The sequence below is a fragment of the Caretta caretta genome, chromosome 6 (genome assembly GCF_965140235.1).
Source record: "Caretta caretta isolate rCarCar2 chromosome 6, rCarCar1.hap1, whole genome shotgun sequence".
NCBI classification, from domain to species: domain Eukaryota; kingdom Metazoa; phylum Chordata; order Testudines; family Cheloniidae; genus Caretta; species Caretta caretta.
The window spans coordinates 23,639,475-23,662,434 of NC_134211.1; the positions used below are offsets into that span (position 1 = coordinate 23,639,475).

Consider the following 22,960-nt stretch of genomic DNA (forward strand, 5'->3'; position numbering starts at 1 on the left):
GTTACAGTACCTTAAAATCCAAAGGATAAACCAGTTGTAACAATACATTTACCTTCCTTCAGAATCCCTAGACTGAACATCCTTCCATTGCCCTAGCAATTCCCTCCCTTTGATAGCGAAATAAAGCCTGTGGTTTATTTAGCAGTAAGCCCAGGACCCAGAGAAAAGAATGAACAAATTAAACAACAATCATTAAATAGTCCAATACACAAATCAAAGCAAGAGTTTGAGTAAGAAACAAAGCTCACATAATAAATAAAGCTACAAATGGAGTATAACTATTCTAACTATGAATCAAGCTGGCCGTCAGTCTGTCTCTGAAAGAGGATGGCCCATCACCAACAAAAAGGCATTCTTCTGTTCTTGCTATATTGTAGTCTGTGCGCCTTGACCAAAAAAATAATTTAAAAAAAAGTGTACCATGATGATATTTGAGGCAATCAAAAAGCTACTGAAGCCAGAACTATAAGGTTGCATTTTCATATAGTCATACTCCTGTGTTATCTATCCAAAGAAAAAACTTTAAAATGTCTAAAAACATGCAGAAGCTGTTATATTGTATAAAACCCACCATGAATAGCAGTTTTAATCTTTATTTCACTGTAGTTCTAAAAATAGACAGGCAACTGCTTTTAAAAGGAACAAACTGCAATAACGGAGTATGATACCAAACACCATACACTTATCTTCCACATGCAAGCCATATATCAGACATGTTTAGCATCCCATCTCAGAGGATGGGAGTATGAAATTGACATCTCTAATAAAATATTTAATTTCAGTGGTGGTTTTACAGTTTATCCAATATTATTATGTCTGCACACACAAAACAGCCTTTTATGTGAGCACAGAGTGAGCGATATATTATGTGTCAAAGACAAGCAGCAGCATGAATCACCCAAATGAGCAACACTGGCCTTTTTATGAAACTTACACTAACAGACCCGTCACTGAAGCGGGCTTTGGCCGCTATTAGTTATATTTTCACAAGCACTGAAGTTTCCAGTGCAAGATGAGGTTTTTGCAGACATATTTAAAAACATAACCCAGATCACCCAGCCTTCAAGGAAAGGAAAGAATGTTTCACCCAAGTCAGAGTCTAGGCCTCACACAAGGAAATAATATTAGAACACAGAATTCTACATTCCCCCCCACCACCACCACCGTACAAACATTAGTTAATCTTCACAGTGCCCCTGTGAGGTAGGTAAATATTATTCTCAATTTACAGGTGGGGAAACTGAGGCAGGCAACAGCTGTGGTTCAGCAGAAAGGGCAGAGGAAAAGGTAATCCTGTCTCTGACACTGACTCACTGTGTAACCTTGGACAAGTCACTTGGGCCTTGTCTTCATAGGGGAAAACACAGGCTCTTACCTCATGTTAGGTAAGACATGGCAACAAACAGAAAAAATCCTAGTGAAGACAAGACAGTTTGTAGTTTTCACACAAGTTAGCAGGTCCAGGCAAAGACTGGCTCCTCTACAGTCTTTGCCTGGACCTGCTAACTTGTGTGAAAACTACAAACTGTCTTGTCTTCACTAGGATTTTGCCTTGTGTTTGTTGCCATGTCTTAGTCCATAGAAGGTAAGAACACTTTCTAGTGAAGAGACACCCTCATCCTCTATGTCTCAGTTTCCCTAACTGTAAAATAGGGATAGTTATACTTTCCATCTTTGTGAAGCACTTTGATATCTATGGATTAAAAGGCACTGTATCAGTGCTAGGGTTTTATTATTAGTGACCTGTGTAAAGCCACACAGAGAGAGAAAGACTTAAGAACAGATTTCCTCAGGTTCCAGCTCAATCCTCATTACTCTAAACCACAGTATCTTTCAATGGGCCTCTAATCTAAGGTAATAAAAAGAGAAGTCTTCAGCTCTGGCCAGTGGCATTTTTCCTCCCCCTACAATTTGTCAGCAGAAATCTTTAGTTTAAAAAAAAAAAAAAAAGAAGCAGCTCCCCTCCCAAGGCAGGATGTTTAGTAAACTGTAACCTTAAGAACCTAACTTTGTATCTTCCCAACCCTAAGTTTTAAAAAACTAATTCTTATTGCCAGCACTACATTTCCCCCAACTGCTGTCTGGCTCTACTTCCTGCATGATAACCCTCTTATATCCAGTGAAAATCAACCTGACTGTCATGAAATGTAACCCAGAAATCTATCCTTGCAACGAAGCCCGATGCCAACTCTGTCCACATATTTATTCAAGTGACACCATCATAGGACCTAATCACATTAGCCACGCCATCAGGGGCTCATTCACCTGCACATCTACCAATGTGATATATACCATCATGTGCCAGCAATGCCCCTCTGCCATGTACATTGGCCAAACCGGACAGTCCCTACGCAAAAGAATAAATGGACACAAATCTGACATCAGGAATCATAACATTCAAAAACCGATAAGAGAACACTTCAACCTCTCTGGCCACTCACTAAAAGATTTAAGGGTGGCAATTTTGCAACAGAAAAGCTTCAAAAACAGACTCCAATGAGAAACTGCTGAGCTTGGATTAATATACAAACTAGATACCATTAACTTGGGCTTGAATAGAGACTGGGAGTAGCTGGGTCATTACACATATTGAATCTATTTCCCTAAAGTTAAATATCCTCACACCTTCTTGTCAACTGTCTAAATGGGCCATCTTGATTATCACTACAAAAGTTTTTTTCTCCTGCTGATAACAGCTCATCTTAACTAATTAGTCTCTCACAGTTTGTATGACAACTTCCAACTTATCTGTATGTGTATATATTTCTTCTTACTATATGTTCCATTCTATGCATCCGATGAAGTGGCCCACAAAAGCTTATGCTCTAATAAATTTGTTAGTCTCTAAGGTGCCACAAGTACTCCTGTTCTTTTTGTGGATACAGACTAACACAGCTGCTACTCTGAGATCTATGATTGAATACATATTTTTATTCTCCTTCCTCACTTACATAACATCCCCTCTCCTTGCATAACAGTTTACCATTCCTAAAGCTCTTCCCAGGCCAGGATGGCTGATCTGAGATTCCTTTAGAGGAAATGAGTTATCTGATCAGATTCACCAGTAGGTGTGTCCTGGCAGAGCAATGCAAAGTCACCCTTCCTCCGGGGCTAAAAATTATATTCCAAGTAACTGCTGGAGTTTGTGTGTGTTCCCTGAGGTAAAATGCAGAACTCCTCTGGGACACCACCAAAATGTGTAGCTTTTTTCTGTGCTTTGGCCAGGCTGCAGTCCAAGTACCTCACAACCCCCCCCCTCCCCCCCCGCAAGTGACATAAGTTCCACCAATATAAGTGCCAGCATGGAAAGCGCTATGTTTTCAGGAGAGCTTCTCCCACCGACATAGCTTCTGCTGCTCGTGGGGGCTGGAATAATTAAACCAATGGGAGAGCTCTCTCCAGCCGGCTTACAACAGCTACATTAGAGCGCTTATAGCAATGCAGCTGCACCGCTGTAAAAACTCTCTAGTGTAGCTGTGCCCTTCGTCACAAAGTTTCATGCCACAGATTGAAGTTGCCACAATGCTTGTTGCGGTCAGAAAGGCTCTTGGGTGTTGCTGGGAAGGTTTAAACAAAAATCTTATATTCTGGGTTCAGCCATGACCTTGCTTGCCCTTCTGGCCAACCAGACACGGTATTTTGATTCTCCCAGCTTTCAGCTCGCATACCTACAATATTTGATCCAAGTTTTCCAGTAACGCGATCCATGCCTTGTATGCCAGGCAATGGGTCCAGCCTTTCCTCACCTCAGAAAATTCTCTCCTGACCACCTTGCCAAACTAGTTTAGGTCAAATTGTGTGTTCTTCCGCTTCCCTTCTCCATTTAATTCGATCTTCACTTCTCTGAATGGAAGTTCCATGCGATCAGTTTTTATCAACTTCTAGCCTGCTTGGGCTAAGGGCATAGACTTGTAACAAAAGGGTATTAGGCTAAAGCACAAATCCATTAGCTGCTGTGGGTGACCCACAGATTGAATAAAGATAGAACAGCAAAGAGGCAAGGGAACTCAGCTGCAAGGCAGGGGTATTGTGTGGGCATGTGACAAGGTCTCCCCCACTCCTACAGAGCTGGAGTTCAGGGTTGGGGAAACAGGGTACCCTAAATCTTTTCATTGCTTGGTGGGGGGTAGTGTATAGCCAGAAAGCAAAACTATTTAGATTTAACTAACCCAGATCTCTTCATAATTTAGAAGAGTGATATTGGATGCAAGAGCCTTTCATTAAAACTACTCTGAGAGGAAAGGTTTTTAGGTTGGCCCTTTGATGACCTGTCTGTCACAGTTCAGGACAACTACACTAGTATTCCTATTCTAGGCTCCAGGCTTCCTAGCCATCACGTCTCTTGGGTGAAGACAAGCATCTTTCCCTCCTGACCAGTGCATGTCCAGGCTGCACAGTACCCTGACTATACTAGGATATCTTCCAGTAAAAGACAGACTGCCTAAGCAGACCTGCTTCACTTCTCTACTCAGAGAAGGTAGACATTGTAATTGCCACAGTTAAGTTACCACACAGACCTTTATAAGCAGGCACATTTATTTTTAAAGTGAAAGCATTAAGCATTACAGACAAAAACATTAAGAACAATAAAAACCTATACACCTACTAATAAGCGGACCAGAGATCAACCCATCACTCCAACAGGGGTTCTGGTTGGTGATTAGTCCTTCAAAAGGTCACACAGGGGGTTTCTCCTGTGGTCATAAGTTCGTCACAGTTCAGCTCAGAACCAGCAGCCAAATCTTGTGGGGCCTCAGTGGGCCAAAGACCATTGAATCCTTCTCTAAGTGTTAGAGCCCCTGTAAACCAGAGGTGCTGTCCTTTTGCTGGATCAGAAAAAAGCATCAAGTCAGTTTATCATCAGGTTATTGACCCAAAAATCTCTGATGGTTCCTGGAGAATCCAGTTTGAACTAACAAGTTTATGTGAACCTCTCCAGGGACTGGATATTCCCTGGAAATGTTACAACTGGAGTGACTGACTAATCACCCCACACTGTTCTCAGTTCCTGGAGGAGCTGTATTTTTACCGTTCCCATGGAAATACATACAATCCCCAGGATCCCATAAACAACTGCATTTTTAATACAATGGGCCCCATGATATTAGGTTTAATTCAATGACGTTTAACTTAATTCAGTGAGGTTTATCCAGGATATTGGGGAAGATTACCCTATTTGTCAGACTTGTATAGCAAAACCAACTGCACAATCATTTTCTTTTGAGTTGCTATGTGGAATATCTCTTTTCTATGTTTTTGCTTTTGTTTTTTAACCTGATTTATGTAAGAGAAACACTACCAATTAGAGAAGGTTACTATTTTCAAAGCTCTTTGCATACATTTAACCAACAATCCTTATACACTTCTGCAAGGCAGGTGAAATATTTCCTACTTCACAGAAGGGAAACGGACGCAGAGAATGAATTAAATGGCTTAGGATAGCACTAGTGAATTAGTGGTGGAGCTAAGTTTACAGCTATAGAGTGGCTGGCCACCAGGCCACACAGTCCCATAGACAACACTGTATCTCTGTCCACCCCTGTATGTCTCCATCATATCTGAGAGAGTATGACCATTCACTGCAAGAATGACACTTGGGCAGCAAGAAATATTCTGCATTGAGGGTGGACAAACACAAGTTAACTTATGCTACAATTAAGCCTCATCTGTGTTATCTAGAAAAAATATACACATGAAAAAAACAGAATGTCTCACGTAGCCTCCTTGCAGTCAGACAGCTCAAAAATACAACTAGTTTCCTTCAACATCCTCCAATCCTGAATAACCAGTGTCTATAAACCTCACGGCTGAAAAATATATATACACGTGTCTCTGTGTGTGCATGCACGCACTCTTCCCTAGGAATGAAACACAGTAAAAGTCTGTGGCTGGAAAATCATGGGTTATAGGAAGAAGTCAGAGAACCTCAGGTGAGCCTTTTTTCAGATTCTGGGCAGGCACAACCCTCAATCGGATGTCCGGGGGCAGGATGTGACACACAGACACATACCACTGGGTGTCCTAGTTCTGCCCAATACTGCTTCTCACTCAGTTGTCAGAGAACAACTCTACGACAAGCACATCCTCAGTTTATTATACTGCCAATGTTTCTCCAATCATTTATTTTTCTGGTTTTCCGGCTTTTAAGATAACATAGGACATCCAAAAAATTACTTTAAAAGAATATTAAGGCTGCAAAGTAAAGCACTGAAAAGTTCGGAAATGGTGGAATTGAGGTTACACAGCACACACTCTGTCAATGAGTTTCACAGCTATTTGCTGGGGGCAGTGGAATGCGGAGACTGAGGAGAGTACTGTAGTGGTTGGAGACCCTGTGCTCTTCCCTTATTCAGCTTTTCCACTGTACCCCCACACTTCAAACCCTCCTCTCCCTGTACCCCAGTCCCCCAAGCCCTAGCTCTTTCCCCTCTCTGTGTCCAAGTACTTCCCCTCCCCAGTTCCCTGCTGCTCTGCTCCCTCCTTCTCCCAGCTCCTGCAACCCCTTCTTCCTCTGCCCCCCTCCCCTCCCGGCCTTCAAAATGCTGTTTCTCCCTTCTCCTTGGTGCTACAGGGGGAGCATGGAGAGCACAGGAAAGAAAGTCTCTTTTCTCCTTTGCGGTGCCCAATGCCACAATGGCCCCAGGCCAATAAGACGAGCAATTACAGGGGGAGTCCTGCTCAGCCCCAGGCTGCAGCATACTCCGTGCAGACAAATCTTTGGAGAATTTAGCTGCCCAATTCTAAACAAGTCTGGGCATGTGCAAACAGCTAGTTTTCCAAGGCTCATAACTTGGCCACATTTGAGTAGTTTATGAAGCAGCAGAAGGTGCGTCCCTGATACTAGAATAACCCCCGGACAAATTTCAAGTCCCTGAACCAAAACAGAGCTCTAGTACGAGCTTCTAAATGAAACAGTCGGCGCACAAAAAACAAGCAAAAAATCCCACAAGGGCAAAGTCGTGTTTTTCCTAACCTTGTTCTCAGGAACAGGTCGATCATTTTACCTGAGACTTCAAAAAAATTCAATTTGAGACAGACACCCAACATGGAAAATTTCAGCTTGAACGGATAACGTTATAAGCAACTGATAACAGGGTCTTATAAATGGAAAGCGCCAGGCAACTTTAACTACAAGTGGTACTAGCAATGCTGCTCCGCCTTTAATTATATACACACCCCGTGCCCCCTACGCAACCCCCTTGCCTCAGCCTCTTTCAATTCCTTTAAAGGAAAGGAGGACTTGTGGCACCTTAGAGACTAACCAATTTATTTGAGCATGAGCTTTCGTGAGCTACAGCTCACGAAAGCTCATGCTCAAATAAATTGGTTAGTCTCTAAGGTGCCACAAGTACTCCTTTCCTTTTGCGAATACAGACTAACACGGCTGTTCCTCTGAATTCCTTTAAGAGAATCTTACAGGCGTTCCAGAAACTCCCCATTTCTTGTTAAGTTCAGACCTGAATTGGCTCCAGAATAGATAACTAACTGTTACATTCCTGGAATGACTGTTTACATTCACATTGCCAAGACAGGAACATGAAGAGTTCTTGAACCCGACGTGTTACTTACAAATCCAATCTACTGCATTGTACTCAGGTAACTGAAACCCCACCTCTCATCTGAAAATTTCAAAATCACCATTCAGAAAACTATTCCCATTGCACTTTGCCCTCTTCCTTCTAATGCTATTTTGCTAATAAGTTATTGAACTCTCTACACTTCCTCTGACTCTGTTACAATTACAGGTTATGAACCACCCCAGTGCACCCAAAGCAAAAAACGCAGTTTACAGCAGTGAATTGACTGGTTGAATATCTGAGAAACAGTATGATCTGAAGACAGGGCTAGACGCCTGAACCTCTGAGTTCTAATCTCAGCTTTGCCAATGTCCTTGCCTAAATCTTTTAACTGCTGTGCCTGTCTCCCAATCTGTAAAATGGAGGTATATTAACTAATCAAAAACTGCCTACTCGGTAGGTAATGTTTGCAAGGCAGTTTACAAACACAGAATTATATATTTTGTATTACACATCTAAATTACTTTGAGATAGCACAGCAGGTTTTCAGACATATTAAACAAGTCCAATTTGAAGGCCACTTTCCCCTGCTCCCTACCTGCATGCACACCATTTGGCACAGTCACAAAGTGATGACTAACTCCTTTATCTGGGCACTACCCAGCAACCTCACTATCACAGAGAATTCATCAACGGAAAGAGGCCACTCACACACAAGGGTTGAACAGAAAATGCCCAAGAACCTTTTCCCACCACCTAACAATGCAGCATATGGGGGAAACTGAGGCACACAGTACCCATACAAAACGATACAGAAAACTCCCACTCTGTGACAGACAGCAAGTCACATTTTTAGACCGCTAAGGTGTGCACGAGGTACAAGAAAACCACCACTTTTCTTTGGGCTAAAAGTCAGTAGTAGGTCTACAAAGCCTGTGGCAGCAAGTTTCCCAGTCTGGGTCAAGAGACTGGGGTTTGTGCTACCACACTAAAAACAGCTGCATGGACAGTGCTTTGAAGTTGTGGCTTGGGCTGCAGCTCGGGCTTTGAAGCCCACCTGCCTCCTTAGGATCCAGACCCTGAGTTCCAGCCCGAGCCTCAGAGGCCACACAGCTATTTTTCGCAAGGTAGTGTGAGCCCAAGACTATCAACCTGGGCTGGGAGGTCCGCATACCCAGTGAATGCAGCAATTTTAAGACTGTCTAGTTAAAGAGGAAAACATGGTGTTTTAAGCACACACACACCCCTTCAGTACCAAGCTTTGCTTTGCAATACTGTCCAGTCACACCTCTTTCCTCTGGACTCCAAAACGCACCCTAACCAGACAGCAGTTTACTACTGAGCAGAGTTAACCCTCAACTTATTTTAATTACAGCTCCAACACTGGCTGTGTACAAAGCCACTGAAATATTGATAGCCCTTCCTGATAAACAGGTCTGTGACAGTTATATACAGGCATTACAGGGAAGAGAAAACAAAAGGCAAACCTTTCAGCAGCCTGTAAGTCACTGTGGCAAATGTTGTAAGGTGCACAGTGCATAAAAGGCTCCCTCCTGCCCCCAGCTCTTTTGGAAGAAGACAACAGGTATGAAATATTTATATGGTTTAAAGACTCAGTACTATAGATCATTTGACAATTAGGAGTTCACAAGCGTAAAGGATTTTTGTTGATTCAATTTGAGCTTTTAGCTACGTAAGAATACAGGGGTTTCAGGTGTGACAAACAACAAATTAATGGGGCAGTTCTTGATAGTATACAGAAAGGTTCTCTTTCCGTACCCCCACTTTCCTCTCCTACAACTACGTCCTCTTCTACAGATTACTAGGTGTAAACAAAGCCACACGGTTTAGGTCTGCTGAATCACTTCAGTCTGCCAATTGGATGAGAGGGCAGTGACACAGAATCAGTTAATATTAGTCATAGCACCCACTAGAAATGACATCTGGTGACACACAGACATACGCATTGCAATATCTTGAGAGAGGAATACTCTTACCTCATTTCAACTTCTACCTCCAAGAAAAAAAAAAACCACAATACACAAAAACAAACATTTACCAGATTCTAGTAGATTCCCCTTAATTAATATAAAGCTGTGTGGAAATTAAAAAATATCCATTACAACATTTCACTGCAGGTGGAAAGAAGTTTGAAAAGATTAGGTGAAAATTTTGCTCCAGTGCATTATACATATAACCCACACCCGTTAAGCACCATTCTCACAAGTCAAGGAGGAAGAGTATTGTTCTTCACTAATGTTAAACCCCCATTTACTATCCCTTAATACAACAGACCTTTGTTCATTAGCCTTACTATGGGGGGGGGGAGGGCGTGCGGAGGAGAGAATATGAATATGTTAAAACAGAGAAGGCAGCACACATTCTGCTACATATGAAAGCATCAGGCCACGTTCCAGCAAGTCAGGCCTGATGCCTCTTCTAGACATATAAACCCAGTCAAACTTTTTGTTTTAATGCAAAAGTAAGAGCTTTAAAAAGCTTTGTTTATTTTGGGCAGACAAAGGAGGTATTTCTATACAGGAAAACGACAAGGTAGGTAAAATAGTTCCGTGACTTAAAAAACCTGCATGCACAAGCACTAAATGGATTCTATTTAGGCCTGAAAAGGAAGGCTGTGTGCTTGTTAGTGCAGCACAGTGGTTTTTCTCATCTGCCTCTCATCCTTACTGCTATACTGACCGACAGTACAGTAATGCTAAGCAGCTCCCCGCCTGTATCCTTCCATGTCTCAGACACTTCCTGTCTCCACTGGACACAGTGCATTTATTTTCAGCCCTCAAGATTCCTTTCTATATGTTCCAGGAATCCTTTAGCATCCTCTGTCCAGATGGCAACCTTCAGCTGAGGGGAACAAGGTCTTGGAGAGTCTTTTCTTGGCCTGCTTCTCAACAGGCTGTTGGAACAGTGAGAGGCAGGCTGAATATCACACAGACTCGGCTCTGTTGTACTGCAAAAGCCCTCTCTCAATTTCTCTCTAAAACTTTCCTCAATACCCTCTTTGTCTTCCATCAGTGTTTTAAACCTTTTAATAGCCTCTGCTTTCCAGGGCCACACTTTGTATGATCAACTCTCTACAAAGCCCTGTAGATATCTGATCTGATTCTCTAGCAAAATCCAATAACAAAGCAAAGGAGCTCAGAAACCAATGTGAGGCATCCAGAGCTTCTGCTTCTTCACAGCAAACACAGCATGTTCTTTTGAAAGCAAAACCCTGCTTCGACAATCATTAGTTCTTGATTCCAGATTTAGTAAACTGCCTTTGCTTTTGGTCTCCATCCTCTGCAAGAGACCACTCCTGGGGGAAAAAAAAAATTTATGAATTAAAGATCAACTATTACTGTAGTGAGCAAATTTTAATCTGACCATCCCAGACAACCATCACCTTCATCTCTAGCTTGGGACAATTGCACCAGATGGCAACACCCGAAGACAGAGAGAAGCTTTTTCACCATCCAAGGCATCATGGAGTGACCTTACATAGGTTTCATTCCACCATTTCAAAGGTGTGGCAACGAAGGCAGGAGAAAACATGCTAGTATTTTGCATCCGACTGGGACATCTTGGGGAGATTAACAGAAATGCTACAGTGTTTGGGATTGGGATCATGTTCTCCTTTGGAAAACACCTAGCACATTTTAGCACTACATTTGTAACATTACAAATATTCTCTTCTGTTATTTAACAGCTAAGTATTATGCTGAAGTTTGGCGTTCCAGTTTCATGCACTTCCCGTAGATCGTCATTCAAAGTCACATACTATTTCAGGAACATTTTGGAGAACTAATCATGGCTACCATTTTGCCATCATTCATCAAGCAGGCATCTATGCACCTTTGCTGGTGCTTAACTCACCATTCAGGAGTTAAACCACACATCTCTGTTATCAAGTGGACAATCCCCAGCCAAGTCACATTCGTTAATTTTGTCATTTTGGTCTTCATGTACAAACTATCCATCAACCTCACAGCCCCAATACAACAGTATCAGAATAAATGCAAAGCACACTGTTTTGAGAATGGCCAAATTAGCAACTATATCCAGGAAAGACAGGTTAGTCAAGTCACCACCCCAGCTCTAAAAACCAGACCAACTCTGACTTCCCAAATAAAGAGAGGACTGCCTTAAATCATGGTTCCAGCAAGTCATTCATGTTTTACTGAGAACAACTGTTAGAAAAGGAGCATTCCTACGGGGACACTCAAATCCATATATTGTTACATTCTAATCACTTTGAGCCTATCCAAATGGTCTACCACCACTCAAGGTGGTGTTATGAGGGTTCTCCCTGAACAATCAGACCGTACTTTAAGAACAGCCTATTGGGACAAGTTCTCTGGTGAGTGAAGCACAGTCTTACACTTGCGTCTTGTACTTCACAATCAAAAATTCAAATTTCAGAGTAACAGCCGTGTTAGTCTGTATTCGCAAAAAGAAAAGGAGTACTTGTGGCACCTTAGAGACTAACCAATTTATTTGAGCATGAGCTTTCGTGAGCTACAGCTCACTTCATCAGATGCATACCGTGGAAACTGTAGCAGACTTTATATATACACAGAGAATATGAAACAATACCTCCTCCCACCCCACTGTCCTGCTGGTAATAGCTTATCTAAAGTGATCATCAGGTGGGCCATTTCCAGCACAAATCCAGGTTTTCTCACCCTCCACACCCCTCCCCCCCCCCCCACAAATTCACTCTCCTGCTGGTGCTAGCCCATCCAAAGTGACAACTCTTTACATAATCAAGTCGGGCTATTTCCTGCACAAATCCAGGTTGTCTCACATCCCCCCTACCCCCATACACACACAAACTCACTCTCCTGCTGGTAATAGCTCATCTAAACTGACCACTCTCCAAGTTTAAATCCAAGTTAAACCAGAACATCTGGGGGGGGGGTTAGAAAAAAACAAGAGGAAACAGGCTACCTTGCATAATGACTTAGCCACTCCCAGTCTCTATTTAAGCCTAAATTAATAGTATCCAATTTGCAAATGAATTCCAATTCAGCAGTTTCTCGCTGGAGTCTGGATTTGAAGTTTTTTTGTTTTAAGATAGCGACCTTCATGTCTGTGATTGCGTGACCAGAGAGATTGAAGTGTTCTCCGACTGGTTTATGAATGTTAGAATTCTTGACATCTGATTTGTGTCCATTTATTCTTTTACGTAGAGACTGTCCAGTTTGACCAATGTACATGGCAGAGGGGCATTGCTGGCACATGATGGCATATATCACATTGGTGGATGTGCAGGTGAACGAGCCTCTGATAGTGTGGCTGATGTTATTAGGCCCTGTGATGGTGTCCCCTGAATAGATATGTGGGCACAATTGGCAACGGGCTTTGTTGCAAGGATAAGTTCCTGGGTTAGTGGTTCTGTTGTGTGGTATGTGGTTGTTGGTGAGTATTTGCTTCAGGTTGCGGGGCTGTCTGTAGGCAAGGACTGGCCTGTCTCCCAAGACTTGTGAGAGTGTTGGGTCATCCTTTAGGATAGGTTGTAGATCCTTAATAATGCGTTGGAGGGGTTTTAGTTGGGGGCTGAAGGTGACCGCTAGTGGCGTTCTGTTATTTTCTTTGTTAGGCCTGTCCTGTAGTAGGTAACTTCTGGGAACTCTTCTGGCTCTATCAATCTGTTTCTTTACTTCTGCAGGTAGAGACTGGGAGTGGCTAAGTCATTATGCAAGGTAGCCTGTTTCCTCTTGTTTTTTTCTAACCCCCCCCCCAGATGTTCTGGTTTAACTTGGATTTAAACTTGGAGAGTGGTCAGTTTAGATGAGCTATTACCAGCAGGAGAGTGAGTTTGTGTGTGTATGGGGGTGGGGGGGATGTGAGAAAACCTGGATTTGTGCAGGAAATAGCCCGACTTGATTATGTAAAGAGTTGTCACTTTGGATGGGCTAGCACCAGCAGGAGAGTGAATTTGTGGGGGGGGGGGGAGGGGTGTGGAGGGTGAGAAAACCTGGATTTGTGCTGGAAATGGCCCACCTGATGATCACTTTAGATAAGCTATTACCAGCAGGACAGTGGGGTGGGAGGAGGTATTGTTTCATATTCTCTGTGTATATATAAAGTCTGCTACAGTTTCCACGGTATGCATCTGATGAAGTGAGCTGTAGCTCACGAAAGCTCATGCTCAAATAAATTGGTTAGTCTCTAAGGTGCCACAAGTACTCCTTTTCTTTTTAAAAATTCAAATGTTTCATTGGTGCTACTCTAATGTATTTGAATATTGAACAGTGTTTCACACATTTTCTTCTGTCTGAAAGTCAAACAATAGCCAGGTGGAGTGATAATCAAAAGTATGCCAACTTTGGAGTTAACTGCAACCCATTAATGACAAGGCAGTGCAGCTACTATTCAGGCACAACATTAGCAGGCTATTGTCACGCAAGTCAATACACTAATATCTATCAGTATACCCTTCCCATCCCATCTCATTATATTTAGCATTTTACTATCTGGTCCTTACTTGATATTTAATTGTTAAAATGCAATGGGGCTTAAAGGCAGGTTTTTACAGATTACAACCTCCCAAGGGGCCTTATAGAGTTTGCTGGTGGGCAGGACAGCTCCAATGCTCAGCTCTCCAGTTCTGCCCTTGCTACTTCCTTCAGTGACCTCTTCCCGGTTGGCTGGACATAAGACCAGAAATGGGACGTGTTTCCTGCCAGCTCAGGAGACTCCCTGCCGAGGCTGTACCTGCAACGGTAGACAGGAGCAGAGAGAATAGCCTGAGTGGGCAAAGAAGTGGTCAAGCCAGCAATGAAGAAATTGAGCTTCTGGCCCAGCAGGAGCAACCAAGCAAGTCCAATTCCTACTCCTTCCCATAGCAAGTCTGATTCATGGGGGGGAGGGGGAGAGGGAAACAGGAAAATTCTTGGGGGCGTTCCTCAAGTGCATTTGTTTATATAGTTATACACCCAACCAAAAAAAGCTAGTAATTGTGAATAAAAAATGCTTTTATTGAACTGCTCTAATCTAGAAATTAGTTTGTGTTTCTCCCTTCTATCTGCTAACCCATTTGAGTATGTTCAGATTACAAAAACCTACCAAATATGCTATGTTCTGCTTTTTTAAATTGTACAACTTGTGAAAGGGGTTGGAATGACAGCCCTGTAAACTGGACTTCTCTGCTTATTCACACAATGGGTGCAGCCATAGTGCAAGCTTCCCCAGGATGCCTTGCTAATGAACTTAACCCTGACTTGGGAGGAACAATCTCCAGGAGGCGATCAAGTAGGCAGACCACCACTACTCTCCCTGCAGACTCATAACAGTACTAAAGGTCTCACCCTACTGAGTAAGGCCATATCTACACTAACTAGTTTACAGCAACACAGCTGTACCGATGCAGCTGTATCACTATAAGATCGCTTGTGTAGCTGCTCTATGCCAGGAGAGCTCTCCCCTTGACATAATAAAACCACCACCACGAGTGGCGGTAGCTAAGCTGGCGGGAGAAGCTCTCCCCTGCCAACACAGCTGTCCACACCAGTGCTTTCGTTGGTGTAACTTACGTCACTTGGGGGTGTTTTTTTCCCCCCACGCCCGAGTGACACAAGATATACAACAAACGTGGTAGCGTAAGCATGGCCTAAGCGTTATCTAGTAAACTGAAATGAATACCGATCTACCATCAGGTTCCTGAGTGCAAAGAAACCATTTGAAAGCAGAGGAGCCACTCCATTTACCTCCCGCTTGCCACTTGGGGATTAGAAATTTAAAGCTGACAGCATGGCTTTGATTTACAAAGCGGTCCCGTAAATTTAAAAAAATACTTTATGATTACTGGGATAATTGGAAGGGCAAAATTTATATAACTACTCCTGAATGCTGGTTAGTAAATCACACTGAAGAATTAGGGTGAATCCAGAAGCAGCACTGGACATTGCTTTATTTAGGATCTTTTTGGCTCCATTCAGGTTAAAGGATAGGACATCACCAGGTGCATATTATTCATTGCTGCGAGACCCTGTTTCCAAGAATCCATGCTGGTTTTCATGCAAATTATTTAAAGCTACCAGCTCTGAATGCTGTAAAGTCTAACATTATCTGCTGCAAAACAAGCGTGTTAGACCAGTGCCTGCTCTCCCTTCAGAATGTGGAGCAACAAAAGATGATCTTAATGTAGTCCTTGGGCAGGAAAATCCTCATTTTTGGCATGGAGGCACAATACAAAGAATGAAATTGTAGCATCCCAGAAAAAGCCCTTGAAAAGAAAGACGAGTTTGGGCTAGAGCCTGTCCGAGAAGGAAAAATTTCTCAATTTTAAGCAGAGTAAGAAAAACTATGCATTTCAAAGGAAGTGATAGAACAAGCACATGCAATATTTCAAGTCCAAGATGGGGCTCTTCATCTCTCTCTCTGTTGAGGAGAAGATGATGGGGTTAAGTGCTATTTCCTCATATAAATTAACAGAAGACACTATACAAAAGGAAATTGCAGTGTTATGAGTCTTGTTCTCACTTGTTGAAGGAATTCAGTTCACATTTCAACAAACAAAGCTTTGAGTGAACTCTGGAGCTCAGTTAGCATTCGCCGCACAGGCGGGAGGAATGACATCCAGAGTATTTAAAAGGGTGGCCCTGAAGAGCTAAAAAATAGACTTTAAAAAGATTTTAAAATGTTGATAGTTGTCACCTTTTGCTCCTTGAACTCTGTTGCCATCTGTAGTCCTTAGGCATTTCCTGTATTGGACAACAGCACTGCAATAGACACCTTAGGAGATGAGATTCCCTTGTGTGTTATTTGGACCAAAAACCCTCAGTGAGGCACACTTTAGAGACTCTCCCTTCATTTTGTCTCCTTTTCTCTCTATGGAATGGTTGGCATGAAATTCCCAGACCGTGTGGTATAATTAAAAACAAGATTTCATTAAGAAATCGGAAACAAAACCAGATTAAACATAAAAGAAATTGAATATGCACAACATGTTGATTCTCACATTTTGCAAGGCTCACTGAGATAGGCATCCCTTACTTTTAATTATAGCGAATGAAACATCACCTTATATTTCTAGAAACCAGTCTTCTCTCTCTGATCCATTTGGTGAGCCAGAGATGAATTGGTTCTCGAGTACCTCCTCTTTCAGCTATAGCCCATGATCATTTTGATTGTAAGGCAATACCAACTTCAAAAGTCATATTCAACTCCCCCCCCCCCCCCCCCCGCAAAAGGTATTACAGAAACAACTTCCTCAATGAGGACATCACTGCCTCCTAAGAAGTGTCCACTTTATACTCCCTGTCCTTGGTAAATCACTTTGAGGTTCCTGTTTTTCCTCCTTGTTGCCATTATTTCTTCAACTGTTTGAAGGTGTAGCCCCACCATGGATGATTTCAGTCCACATTTACATCTCCATACCCTGTGGATGATTGTTACTGAGCTGCATTTATTTACATCAGCGGAGGATCTGGCTCAAGAATTATAGTTCCCTCATACCAGTATATGAAAAGTTACGAGCAGATTAAAACCAGTTATCACAATACCAACCTCAGTTGAAGAAGATAGTTAATGAAGCATAGGCGAAGTGAGCCAGATTGACAATCCTAGTGAATGAAGTGCTCTAGCTGCAGAGTCATTAGCGCACAGGCAGACACAATGAACTTCCCCACCATGACCTGGAAGGATCACCTTCTCCTTTTCTACAGTCATAGGGAGTGGGGCTTTAAATTTATCAGTTACCTACTAACAAGAAACTACAGTAATATGAAAGTTGGAGTCCCCAGGCAGGGTTCATAGAGAGCAACCTGGCAGGAATCCAACTGAGTACATACAGCATGACGAGGAATTTAGCTTGTGACCTGGATGTTCTCCCTTCTCCACCCCACCTGTACAATTTCATATCAGCCTTTGGCTAATAGGTTTAGTCTCTAGCCATTAGGTGTCTGGAAAAAAATTCCAACACCTATGTGAGAACGAATGGTGAGAAGAGGGAAGAGGTACCATTTGAAAAAAAAACTAATTCCATCAGACATTTTGAGGAGGGGGAGAAAGAAGAAAAAAATACACCGGAGCAGGCGTCTATTATGGGAAAGAATATGTGGTGTAAAGCCACAAAGGGAAAGAAGGTAAAACAAGAAATGGTTACTTACCTGTTTCTGTAACAGTTCTTCAAGATGTGTTGCACATGTCCATTTCACTGTAGATATGGGCATACCCAGTGCACCAATGTCAGATATTCTTCCATCAGCAGTACACATTGGGGCAACCCGAGCACCCTCTGCTCCCTCAGGTTACTGCGTCCAGGTATAAAGGGCAGAACCACTCTGATCCCTTTCAGTTCCTTCTTACCGAATATAAAGAGGAGGGAGGGCTGGAGAACTGACATGTACAACACATTTCAAAGAACCACCGTTACAGAAAAAAGGCGAACAGCCATTTTGTTATACCAATAAAATAAAAACCAGCAGGATCTTATTAAAGGGAAAAAGGCAAAATACCACGTTTATTGTGAACACAGAAAGAATCATAGTAAACAGTTAGTTATAGCTATAACATTCCATCCAATCTCATATTTATTCACACATTCATTCATACAAACACACACACACAGGTTCGGCACGGTTGTTATCATAGTTACCAGCCTTAGAGTTGCTCATGCCAAGCCACTGGCCAGGTGGCCTGGACATGAGGAGGGAGCAGGGCCTTGTCAGATGCTCATCTGATGCTCCTGGAAGTTGGTTTGCAGAATCAGACCCCAAAGTTCTCACTTTTTAGAGTCTATTTTTATAGGAATGTCTTCCTATGCCAGTCTATGGGAATTGCTTCATCATGCTGTTGCTGAATCAATCCTGCTGCTAGATGTTATCTTGTTCTTTAGTTCTCCCATTGGAGGCTGTTGGGTGGATTCCAGTCTGCCCTCCGGGGGTCCTCTGGCTATTTCCACTTGATGCCTTCTTCAGCCGATGGACACTGGATTCTTAGGCTGGCACCTCCCTGATCATTCAGTTATTATCCGCACACATCCTCTATCTCTATTTTAATCACAATTGTTAATACGACAAAAGGGTGGGGAGTCTCTGGGTGCTGTTTCTGTTGTTAGAGTATTGCTTTGAGTCTCTCTCTGTGAATTGCTTTGAGAACAGACTCTGTCTTAGAATGTATTAACACAATTAGCAGCTTGCAATTTTCACACATAGAGGGAGAGAAACAGAACCAAAAACCAAGAGACCTCTTAATTAGTAATACCCTGGAATTTAAACAATGGGGAATCAAACTCATTTGTGATTTTAATACAGAACTTCTTTAATATGATCCAACAATTTATTCTTCAAGTGATTGCACGTGTCCATTCAACTGTGACTCAAGAACTTTAAACTGGAAGTGGGCTCAGAGTCTACTCGAACAGGGAACAGAGACCTATTGGTCCAAATTTGGCATAATCTCTAGACTGCTGATAGATAGCGTAGCAAGAGACAACCGTATGGAACAATAAGCAAGTTGCCACCTTACAAATGTCCAAGATGTGCATGAGAGCCAGAGAGGCTACAGATCTTGACTCAGACCCGGTTGAATAAGCATATTCTCTATTTGGGAGCATCACATTAGCCAACTGGTAGCAGAAGCGAAAACAATTAGATATCCAAAAAGAGATCCTTTGGGTGGACACTGGATAGCCTGTCTGCTACTGCAATGAACAGTTGCACTGACGAATGGTTTAATTTGATCCGGGTAAAAGGCTTTGGCTCATCTCACATACGCAGTGTGGCGCTTTTCCTTATCTTTATGCAAATGAAGCTTTGGGAAGAAGGTCCGTAGAAAGACTGATTGGTTAATGTGAAAACCCCTTTAGTAAGAAACTTCAGGTGAGGATGAAGGTAAACTCTCTCTCTACAGAAGACTCGATATGGTGGTTTTGATACTACCACTCAACTCCCTCACTCTTTTTACCTGAGGTTATAGCAACCAGAAAAGCCACTTTCATTTAAAAGTGTGGCAGGGAACAAGTCATCAGCATTTTGAAAGGAGTGGCCCATCAGCTTTGCTAAAACTAGGAGAACAGGAGTGTTTGAAAATTGGACACTGAAGATGGCAGAGATCAGTGGGAGAGAAGTAAAATTTTTCACCCACATTCAGCCACATCCACCACAGAAGCTGGCAAAGACTACCATACTTCTAGTTCATAACATTACCACCTGCCTGATACTGCTCCATCTTTGCTAGTTAACATTCTATTCCCGATAGATTATATCTGTGTCCTGCAACCAACATTGTATTACACAGGGCAGAACTCTATAAAAACTATCCAAATGAAATCGCTTGCCGCACCCTTCATACTGACAGGTATTTCTACTCGGACAGCAATAAACTGATGTTACAATATCTGGTAAATTTGGAAAATCTAAAGAACAGAGGTGAGGGCAGAAAAATTTTATTCTTTAATAACAGTCCTGTGATAAAACATATTGAGATAACGATGGCACTGTCAAAAATTAGTTTAAAGAAAGAAGGGCTCCTTGTCTGGCTCTGCTAAGGATCAAAAGGAAACATCAGTGACCGACTTGGACACCGCCGTGCTGGGTGACCGAGGCACAACACTTCACCTCTGTGACTCAGTTTCCTCATCCGTAATATGGGGGTAATGATGCTTGTCTCCTTTGTAAAGTGCTTTGATATCTGCTGAAGAGTGCTACAGAAGAACATAGGTAAATCCAGAAAGTACCTTTGGGCCATTGCAGTTAGTCAGCCATATACACTCTGTTCCAGTGTTTTAACACAGCCACCTTGTACTGCTCCCACTAGCCATGTGCTTATGTGAACTACCTCCCCCTTCCCCTCTCAACAAGAATTAGTAAATCTCATAATAAACAATGTACTGTTTTTTCCCTACAGTCTTTACATGCAGCCTTGCTGCCTTTGTAGTGAATATACTTATTTTCTTGAATCTCATGTAAGTAGGTAAGACTTACAGGGGAAACGGAGTCTGATTACACAGGAATGGGAAAGTTACAACATACAAATATCCTAAATCACACTATCTGCTGCCAAATATGACCCAGAAGTGTCATCAGAAAACAAAAATGCACTCCAAATTCATAAGTTCCTTAACATTAACACCACACATCCCTTGTCCAACAACACTGGGAGCCAAAGAACAATTGAACTGTGTCAAGTATTCACCTTTGTGTTAGTGAGGGTGGAGCAGGTGACAAACGTTTCTAGTCAGACGTTCTCATCCAAGTTCTTACAGTGTCCAGTTTGGTGGCCTAGGGACAAGAGTTCTGTACTGCCAAATGAGGAACTGTGATTAACTTCCCATCTCTTGCTCACTAACACCTTATCTGACCAATGCTATGGTCACAATGCATATAGTCCAGGCGGGGAACAGTCCCGCATGCCTGGTTTAGCTGAGGGCTTGTCTACACTATAGAAGCTCCAGTGGCACAGCTAGGGCGCTGTAGCTACACCTCTGTAGCGCTGGAGTGCAGATGTTCCCTACAGCGATGGATGGGGTTTTTCTGTCAGAGTAGGTAATCCACCTCCCCAAGAAGTGGTAGCTAGGTCAATGGGAGTATTGTGACCCAGCCACGTCTACACAGGGGTTAGGTCATCATAGCTACAGCACTCAGGGGAGCGATGTTTTATACCCTGGAATGACGTTGATAAATGCAAAGTAATGCACATTGGAAAATTTAATCCCAACTATACATATAAAATGATGGGGTCTAAATTAGGTGTGACAACTCAAGAAAGATCTTGGAGTCACTGTGGATAGTTCTCTGAAAACATCCACTCAATGTGCAACAGAAGTCAAAAAAAAGCGAACAGAATTTTGGGAATCATTAAGAAAGGGACAGATAAGAAGACAGAAAATATCATATGGTCTCTCCATAAATCCATGGTATGCCCACATCTTGAATACTGCATACAGATGTGGTCGCCCATGTCAAAAAAGATATATTGGAATTGGAAAAGGTTCAGAAAAGGGCAACAAAAATAATAAGGGGGTAGAGAACAGCTTCCATATGGAGGAGAGAATAAGACGACTGGACTTTTCAGCTTGGAAAAGAGACGACTAAGGGGAGATATGCTAGAGGTCTATAAAATCATGACTGGTGTGAAGAAAGTAAATAGGGAAATGTTATTTACTCCTTCTCATAACACAAGAACTAGGGGTCACCCAATTAAATTAATAGGCAGCAGGTTTAAAACAAACAAAAGGAAGTATTTCTTCACCCAACGCACAGTCAATCTTTGCCAGAGTATGTTGTGAAGGCCAAGACTATAACAGGGTTCAAAAATGGATGAGCAGGGATGGTGTCCCTAGCCTCTGTTTGCCAAAAGCTAGGAATGGGCAACATGGGATGGATCACCTGATGATTATCTGTTCTATTTATTCCCTCTGAAGCACCTGGTATTGGCTACTGTCAGAAGACAAGATACTGGGCTAGATGGACCTTTGGTCTGACCCAGTATGGCTGCTCTTAGGACATCACTACGTTGATCTAAATTTTAAGCATAGACCAGTCCTTGGACTCCTCCAGCCAGTTAGTAAGTGACAAGACAGATTCCAAAGGATATGCTATTTAATTCTCTTTTTTGACAAAGGAATGTTAGCTGCCACCTAGGACCTCACCAGTGGATGGCACAGAAGTGAGGAAGTGGGTCTTGTTGACTGAGGATCTCTTATATCAGAGCATTTAAGAGATGGAAACTACTATCTCATACAGATGGCAAAACTGTTGGTTACGATAATGCCACTACCACTTATTGCCACAAGAAAAAGCTAGTCTGAGGCAGGAAAAACACTGGCTAAGCATTATGCTGACTGTTCTTTCCCTTCTACAGCCACACCACCACCAAGCAGTTTTGAGCTAACTCCCTTCCCAGTTTTCGCCTGCCTAGGGAGTAACAATACATGCCCATACTTGTCTGCAGTAGCGAGTGAATATAAAGAATCCTCTTACCAACCCCGGCAGGATGAGCAGATGATGAATTCCATTCCAACAAATTTAACAGCAGGGATTTTCCAATATGATGGAGGTGGAAAAAAGATCAGGATAATATTTCAGACTCTGTGGTGCTAAAGCCTCAAGGAAAAGGATATGGGAGGTGCAGGAGTCTGTAGATTCTCGAGATCTGGTAAATTGAATAGGGCTTGAAAGATCACTTCTCCAGGTTTCAGCAAGACAGAACTTCTAGCAGGAGGGGGGAACTGGGAGAAGGATTATCTTCCAGTAAAAGATACCTGCCCTGAGTTCTTCCATACAAGAGAGTTGCTCAAGAAAAGGAAAGGTGCAGCTTGCCTCTCTTTTCTCTATCAGAAAGCTGTTATCAGTAAGTTTCCTAATGAATACTAAAATTACAGGCTCATATTTCAGGACAGCCTGTTCCGAGAAAGCACACTGCTCCCGTCAGAAAGAATATTTAGCAAACTCCTCTGCGTACCTTTGTCTTCTTCCCTCCTGAAAAGCATTCAAAGT

General features: G+C 42.5%; 1 protein-coding gene across 7 annotated transcripts in view; it reads right to left on the reverse strand.

Moving 5' to 3' along the window:
- Positions 1–22,960, reverse strand: part of MOB2 (MOB kinase activator 2) — a 164,542-nt gene that overhangs the window by 86,246 nt on the left and 55,336 nt on the right. The window contains exon 1 of one of the 7 annotated variants that reach the window (XM_048852912.2): positions 22,445–22,494. The exons of the other annotated variants lie outside the window; for them this stretch is intronic. Within the exon in view, the coding sequence (XP_048708869.1) occupies positions 22,445–22,479 (35 nt within the window). The 5' untranslated portion in view covers positions 22,480–22,494. Of the gene's footprint in view, positions 1–22,444; positions 22,495–22,960 lie in introns of those variants that run through there. 7 annotated transcript variants of the gene reach the window in all.